Genomic DNA, 8,244 nt, shown 5'->3' on the forward strand with positions numbered 1-8,244 from the left:
CTTTCTTTCTTTATTAATCCAGTTTATTTTAAGCCCGAAGCAATGTGTTATCTCTCAAGAAAAAGTAGTCTTTTTTTTTTTTTTTTTTTTTTTGTTTTGGTTTCACCCAGTTATCCTGCAGTGCTTGAGTGTGGGGATGTTTTAAGAGCTCTGCTGCCTTGTGCTGGGAGGGAAGACAATGAATATGTAGACAGGGAGTGCTGCTGCTTGGAGGGGTAAGCAAAGGGTCTGTGCTGAGCTGACATGAGATGAAAAATTTGTTCAGCCTAATTAGCAGCAAATCACTTCTGTGTTCAACCTGGCTTGTAGAGATGGGAGGCAATTCCCTCCCCTTATCCTCTGCTGCCCTTCGTGGCTTTTCCGAGCCCTCCCTGGCTGAGCAGCTGAGGGTTTTTGCGAGGACAGCAGACCTGCATCTGGGTGTCATTGCAGACCGACGAGGGCAGAGTGGCATTACTGGAAATTCGTGGGAAACTGTACACCCATCTCGGGCTTTGTCTCGGACTCTTCAGGTTGTCACCGGAACCAGTCACGATCGATCAGCTTTTAAATTTCATGAAATTTTAATTAAAGAATGGAAAGCCTGCGAAGACATCATAGGACAAGAGCACTGGAAACAAATACAATTTCACTTCCAGCCATTAGCCAGAAAAGCAGCAAATGGTTGACTGCACATCACCATTGCGGTCTAATGAAAAGTACAGCTCTTGGCTTCGGCGGGCAGGTCATTAGTGACTGAATAATCAGTGACATTTCCCTTCCAAATCTGACACAAACGAAGTGCAGTGCTCTGGAAAAAACCACTAAGTGCAAAGCCTTGCCTTTACTCTGCTCCAGGTATCGCAGAACAAGGTAGAAAGGCAGCCTTTGGTGGTGATTTAGCTTTGATAGCATCCACGGGATAGTAACCCCCCGGTATGCCGAGAGCCAAATGCTTCCAGCCTTGCACAAGCACTGTTCCTGCCATTCTTTTGTGCAAAACCCAGAAGCGAGAATTGCTCCTTGCTGCTGTTCACAGATGCAGCCGGTAAAAGGTAACAAGTAGGAAAAACCTGTAATCTAGAGTACTGGGAAGCTGAAAGGTATATTCTTGTGTCTGAGAGGTACCAGCAGGTAAAGGTCTAGCTCATCGCGGAGTCCGTTTAAAGCCTGACATCCTCCTGTGAATTCCTGTGGCAGCTCCTGAAGCTGGGTGTGAAGCTGTTTTTTCTGCAAATTTTTAAATGTTTTCTTGCTGGGAGTGGAAAGCGAGCGGCACCACACAGGAAAAAGGAAGGACTGGTGGTGTTTATGTCCGTCCTTTGATTTTCTCTGAATAACGTGTTGTCAGATGGACGGAGTAATCAAATGGGTGTAACCTCCTCCGCTCCCTCCCCACGTGCCAGTGGCTTTGAAAATAATGCTGGAAGGTTAATAGGAGCCAGACTGCCTCAGGGGAGGGGGGCCCCTTGTGCTGGGGCAGTGAGTCTTTAAGTACGGGGTTTTTTTTGGGAGGAAAGAGACATCTTGGGGGAAACTTTTCCTAGGCAAAAGCATCACCGGGAGCTGGACTGGGAAGCACTGTTGTCTTGGAAACTCTGTGCTTTGGAGCTGGATATGCATGGTCTTCAAAATTCCTTTTTCTTTTTCTTTATGGACCCCGAAATAGAAGTTGTTGATGCAGCCAGAGTATCTTTTTTCAATGGCTCTGATTTATATTTAGCCCTGTTTGGGAAGCTCCAGTGCCGTACTTTTGGTCATTAGCTCTCCTGGTTGTGTCTGGGCTGAGGGTCTGCTATTCAGTGGATAAATCTGGTTTGGGTGTAGTCCTGTGAGTTATAGCCTTGCTGAAAACACATGAGTGACCACAGCTGAAAGTGTATTTTTAATGAGTAGTTTCATTGGTAATGGGGTAAAAAATGGCCCGGGAAAGTTCATTAGTGGCTAACCGATCCCACTCCCAGCTATTGCATAGTTAGTTCTGGCTGGAGGCTCTTGATAGTTTTATTGCTTAAAAAGGGCATGGTGATAAGATGATGTTTCAAAATAAAAAGCTTTATTTCCCTGCGTCCTGGTTTCTCGTGTATTTATATATTACATTTATGACGCATCCTTAAGGTGCAGATGCAAACACTTGGATTTATACAGACATCCAGGCAGCTATTGCCGTGTGATATTCTTTATCCTGCCTTGTTTCGGAGAGGTTAGATTCCCGAAATCCGTTTTGGCCATTAGAATTTGGGACTCTCTTCCAAAGCTGGAAGAGGTGCCTGCCCTTGTCTCACTGCAGTGGTGTTCTCCTTGTCAGCATCTCGCTTTCCATCCCTTGGGGTCATCTGGGAACTGCCCTGTGCCATCTGGAGAAACCCTTCGAGATGGTGTCCAGGGGTTCTGCTGAATCACCCGCTCAAACGCCTTTTGACACGTGCTCTTAGATCTCTTTCCCCTGTGTACCACAAGGAAACCAAAGCAAGGAGCAAGGCAATTAAAAATACTGATATTCCTTGGGTTTGTCATGGCTCTAACCAGCCATCACCACCAGTGCTTGCCATTCTTTTTCACTTGACTCTGGTTCCCCACTGCTCGCTCCAGCGGTCTCTGTCTCACACGCCCAAACTTCTGGAGCTGCTGCAGAGAGATGCAGAGTATTGCTCATAAAATCACTGCCAGCAGCTGGCTCCCCTTTTCCAAGTATGTAGCGAAGAAGAACCACCATGCAACTTTTTTTTTGCTGGGTGCTTTGGTCACAGAGAACCAGGTCATATTTGTATGTGACCCAGAAACCCAAGTTAAAGAGAAAAAAATGAGAATAGCTTTTTAATTGTAATTTCACAACTTAAACCACCCCCTCTCCAGCACAACCGATGGGTGCGTGCCAGACCGCAGCTCCCTGAACCCATGTTTTAAGGATTGTGGAGGTGGGGGAGATCTGAGCGATGGACATCGCTTTAGAGACTTTAAACCCTTCAGAGCATGAAGGAGAAAGCTTCTCTCTCTTTTCCATCCACAGGTGACGTTGTGGACATCTACCAGCGGGAGTTTCTCGCCCTGCGCGACCGACTGCACGCCGCCGAGCAGGAGAGCCTGAAGCGCTCCAAGGAGCTCAACCTGGTCCTGGAGGAGATCAAGAGAGCCGTCTCGGAGAAGCAAGCCCTGCGGGATATAAACCGGACCTGGAGCAGCTTATCTGGTGAATAAACAGAGAAGTTGAGGATCTCGGGCTGGTTTGAAGCAGTTGCTAATGAGGAGGTAGAGAGGTGTGCGTGCGTGCGTGTGTGCAGGGCTGCGGACAGGATGGGCTCTTCTCTCCCCCGGCACGAGCAAATTGGGGAGTTCAGAGGGACCTGAGAACTCATAAATTCCTGTTTAATTAGAGGTGCATATGCCTTAAACATTGAGATTTGCCTCTGCCGAAGATATTTGCCAATTTGCTTGCCTACAAGCTTTTCTTTTTTTTTTTCTTGCACGTCATACATGCCGTTTCCTATGGCTGTATTGGATCCATATGGAAAATGGGTATCCAAAGAGAGGGGGGAGGAAGGAGTTAGGCTGGCTGACTACCCCTTTCCAGTTGTTTTTTTTTTTTTTTTTAAGTTGCTCAGTTGAAGAAAATTGGATCTCTGCAGAAAGATCTGATTTGACCTTCATTTGATCTTCATTCTCCCCCCCCCTCCTTTCCAAATATTTTGGGACTTCTTTAAGGCCCTCATGGCTCCTGCTGAGCTTTAATTGGGTTTGTGATAACATGTTAAAGGTTGGCCTGATTTTTTATAACCCAGCAGTAGTCTCGGGTGGCCAGGCTGCTCTAAAAAAGGCTTTTTGCCTTGCAGTCTCTTCCTACCTACCGTTCCTTGCAATTGATTCCCTTTTCCTTTTTAAGACGAAACCAAGTTAAAACTGTGGAATATCACCAACAAGAATGTGCTGCACCTTCCCACCATCTTCCATCATTTGCCACATTTGCTGTCAAAGGAGAACAGTCTGCAGCCAGCCGTGCATGTGGGACAGGGGCGCACTGGAGGTAAATGGGAATTAGTGCTGCTTCTGGTGCTCTTCCTCACCTTGGTGCCTGTCCCTCCCCTTTCCTCCGGGTCTGGCTGTGGTACGGAGCTGGAGGAACGGCTGCATGCGTCACGCAAAGCTTCCTTGGTGTCGTGGCACGCGGGGTGGGTAAGCCATGTCACATCTGCGAGTCTACAGGGGAGTGCTGTTTGTGCTCTTGACCGGCACTAAAATGTTCTCATTGCTTCTGCCAAATGTTTTTTGCTGCTTTCCATCTCCACAGTGCTCTAGACTGTGCCTGGAAGGTGGTCATGTGAAAGCACAGTTTGCAGGGCACTTCACGGAGACTCTAACTCAAGACAAATCCCATCTGGAGTAGGACTTTGGTTACTAGACGATTCCTCCTCTGCTCCCAAATCCCAACCCAAAGCCAACGACCTGGCTTATCCCTCCTCAGCTGAGGTGCTTCTGGCCATGGGAGGGGTTAGGAGAACAGCAATGGCCTTGAAGTTGCCATTCACGGGCTGAAAAGGCCCCTGGGAGGGGAGAGTTTTCAGGTGTCTCCTTGGGCATCAGTCCTCAGGAGAGAAAAGAAAGAGTCTGTCTGGGGTGCCTTGCCAGCCTGGCACACTGGGGTGCTGCTGGTTGGTACTGGGCTGGGGGACAGGAGCATGGGAACCCTACATAGCCCAGGAGCTCATCAGCCTGCCGATCGCTGCTGGTTTGTAACGACAGAGCGTGGCACTGGGCGGGTGAACCATGAGGTGTTCGTGGGAGCAGTGCCTTGTCCCAGCACACCCCCCCTCTCTAAAATCTCTCCTTGGCCCTGGGCAGTGTCCATCGTGATGGGAATCCCCAGCGTGAAGCGGGAGGTGCATTCCTACCTCACCGACACCCTCAACTCCCTCATCTCGGAGCTCACTCCGCAGGAGAAGGAGGACTCGGTCATCGTCGTCCTCATCGCCGAGGTGAGTCAGCTTTGCCTGTTGATGCCATTTCCCTGTTTATCCCGTTTCCCTGGCACCCATCCCATCCCGCTGCCTGCCAGACTCGGTGCCGAACAGGACGGCTGCCCACCTGGAGACCTGCTCTCAGCAGATAAGCCCAGCCTTGGGCTGCCATCCGACCAGGATGGTTAGGTGCATCCCGTGAAAACGAAACACCGGCTGGGCCAGGGAGGGTCAGGAGGTGAGCAGGCAAACAGCAGCAGCTGCCAGGGCAGCACGGGTGTTTATCTTTCTGGGGTAAATCATGCCAGCTCTTGCAGGGTGCTTGAGGGGTTGTTCCCTGTGTGCTGGAGCAGCCCATGGGCACGTCCAGGGAGCTCTCAGACCCGCTCCTGAAGCAGCTCCACGTACCTGTCAGGCAGCACTAACCCCCTCTCGAAACCCAGGAGCCTGCTGATTTGAGGCTGAGACTGATATGCCTCTTCATACTGGTGTCTGGAGCCCAGAATCAGTTGCTGAATCCAGGGGCTAAAAAGCCTTGATGCATTAATCCGCAAGAGCCGCTTTTATCTATGGCTTTAGATGGTTGTTTTTCTCCGTGGCTTTCCCCTCCGGATTATTTTCTTGAGCTTGAAGTGCATTTGTCTTAATTTCAAGAAATCCGGTGAGAAAGATAAACCTCAGTGGCATGTTACTGGGAGCAGAACAAAGATAAATGTCTGGGTTTGCTGCCTGTTTACCCATAATTTGACGTTTTTGGGCTTCGGGTCTGGGGCTGGTGTTTCGTACAAGAAGGTGAGCGCAGATGGGTGCAGCCCAGAGTGCCCGGGACGGGGTTCGGTCCTGGCCATCATGTTCCTTAGAGCCAGGACAGGTTTGATGGCTGTTTTCACAACAGGTGAGTTAAAGCATGAGAGGTTTCTAATCAACTTGACCAAAGCCATCTCCTGTTTTGGACTGCAGTAATTTTTTTTTTTTCGGTTGAGTTGAAAGCAGGGTGCAGGCTGTGATGGCAGGACCTGACTTTCCATGTGTATGTGTGAGGAAGGAATTGAACAGCAAATAAATTAATTCTGATACCATGAAGTGCAGGAGCACACGTGTCATATCCCAGTGCCAGCGATGGTAGTCGTTGCAGATCACCCCTGGCACTGTTCTTTCTTGCTGACACAACGTCCTTCCATGCAAGTGTCAGCCGCCGCTGTCCCTGCTCTGCCTCTGCCCAGACAAAGTGTGTCTCGATGTACCTGCACTTGGCGTTGCTTGTTGGGGCTCCTCAGGCACAGGATGAAGAGCAAAGAGCGGAGAGAATGGTGTGAGCCTGGAGCGGACAGGTAGTTTGGAGACTCAGGACAAGTGGAGGAACTTTGAGGCTTTGAGCAACCTGGGCTAGTGGAAGGTGCTCCTCTCCATGGCAGGGGGTTGGAACTAGATGATCTTTCAGGTCCCTTCCAACCCAAACCATTCTGTGATTCTGTGATTCTATGAGCTGAATGTCCTTTTTGGGATGGGAACTTCACATTTCCGAGTGCCCCTGCTAGCCGTCACGGGTATCGTCCACGGTGGCCGGGCTGCCTGGGAGAGCCAGGGACTCCTGGGCTGGTGGGACTGGGGCAAACAGCCCAGCAGTCCCCCACCCTGCCACTTCAGTGGCAGCCGGGTGCTTGGAGCAGAGCTCTGCATTTGCTCCCGAAGCCAGGAGGATCTTTTCTGCCTTTGTTTTCTTGGCTGTGCTGGAGTAGGAAATCAGTCCAGCACCGAGAGCCTGAGCCCTGTTTGGGAAAGGGACCTTTTTCCTCTCGAGAAAACCCTCTGTTGTCACCATTCCAGCATAGAAGCGCTGGCCTCAGCTTGTGACACACATCTCCGGCATCTCACTTCTCACCTCTGCCCGGCGCCAAGCACAGCGTCAGCCAGTCCCGGCACCGCAGATCCACCGGGACGCGCAGTCCCGTGGTCCGTACAACCTACCAAAGACAATGCCACCTCAGGAAACAGGCACAGTTTTTGCTCCTGGGTCTCCTGCCCTTTGTTCTTGGATTTTGTTTTCCTGGTCAGTGTGCAGATGGTTTCTGTCCGGTGCCTGTCCCCGTGTTTGCATTTGTCTCGCCGGCAGATAGCGGCGTGCGGCACTGCTGACCTTTCCCTCCCAACTGGGACAGGTTGCAGGGTTGATTGTGGGAACAAACTGTCATTTTAGGAAGAAAAGCATCAAAATGAACCTGAAACGAAAAATGCACACTTATAAATAAACCTCTCTTTTTCACAAAAGGGGTGGAGAGCCTTTTCTGCCGAGAGTATTCGCTTGGATGAAAGCCAGCGTGTGTAGAGAAAAAAAATAAATAGCTCGGAAGTTAACACTTTGTGCAAACGCGTGGTGCTGGCAGGGGCAGAAGTGCCAAGAGAGGACATGGGGAAGACGTTGAGGGTCTTGAGTCCTTTTGGGGTGGTTTCTGGTGTGTGATGCCTTTGGGTAACACTGGCCACAAAGGAGGGCTCCCCGGAGCCCGGCAGCACAGGGAGAGCGGTTAAAGAGGATGCAAGCAGACGTGACGATGGTGTGGAGGTGCTGACGGTACCCCAGGGTGTGTTGAAGGTGATTTCTGAGCCACGGGGGGCACAGGCTGAGGCTGAAGGCTCTAACGCTGCTTATCTTTTGTTTTCAGACGGATCCGCAGTACACAGCTGGAGTGGCAGAAAATATCAAGAACTTGTAAGCACTTCCAAATGACTGCGTCGGTACGGTCTGTGCCTGTCACAAGGCCAGGGAACGGCTTCATTAAGGAGAAAATCCACGCTTTTCTGCTTCCCTTTTGTATTTTTTTTGTTCTTGTTTGGGTTTTTTTCTGTTCCTAAACTCTGGGCTGTCTTTGCTGTTGCCGCTTCCACTTTCAGCTTGTTCTGAAACACATCCCATATGTAGGTTCATAGGCTGCTTTGTGCTGGCGGTATTTGACACACGCGATCATGCCGTTTCATTTTGCTCTTTCTGTCCTGTGGCGTTGCGAGGAGATGGATTGTTTAGATTTCCCGTGATCCTGGCAATTGTTTCTGTGTCTAGTGCAGCCCTCTACCTGCTCTGCAGAGTCAGAGCAACTGGGCAGCGTGGGAAGCACACCCAAATGCTCCTGCCTTGTTTTGCTTTAAAATCCATCATCCATTTTTCTTTCCACTCCAGCCTGTTTGTTTTTCCCTTGTTCTAGGCGCTAGTTACATTTGTCTTTCACGCTGGCTGCTATTTCTGTCCCGGAGCCTTAGTGGCTTTTGCAGCTTCATCTGTGGCTGTTTAGGCAGAAGCGGGTGATGGATTATTAAC

The 8,244-nt window shown here is 50.1% G+C and overlaps 1 protein-coding gene across 1 annotated transcript in view; it reads left to right on the forward strand.

Annotated features, from left to right (window-relative positions):
* Positions 1 to 2,989: 2,989 nt before the first annotated feature.
* Positions 2,990 to 8,244, forward strand: part of MGAT4B (mannosyl (alpha-1,3-)-glycoprotein beta-1,4-N-acetylglucosaminyltransferase, isozyme B) — a gene marked incomplete at its 5' end in the record, with an annotated part of 15,098 nt that continues 9,843 nt past the window's right edge. Inside the window, 4 exons of the mRNA XM_010077750.1 lie at positions 2,990 to 3,169; positions 3,860 to 4,000; positions 4,816 to 4,949; positions 7,595 to 7,641. Of these exons, the coding sequence (XP_010076052.1) occupies positions 2,990 to 3,169; positions 3,860 to 4,000; positions 4,816 to 4,949; positions 7,595 to 7,641 (502 nt within the window). The remainder of the gene's footprint in view (positions 3,170 to 3,859; positions 4,001 to 4,815; positions 4,950 to 7,594; positions 7,642 to 8,244) is intronic.

The sequence above is a fragment of the Pterocles gutturalis genome, unplaced genomic scaffold, assembly GCF_000699245.1.
Source record: "Pterocles gutturalis isolate BGI_N339 unplaced genomic scaffold, ASM69924v1 scaffold9818, whole genome shotgun sequence".
NCBI lineage: Eukaryota > Metazoa > Chordata > Aves > Pterocliformes > Pteroclidae > Pterocles > Pterocles gutturalis.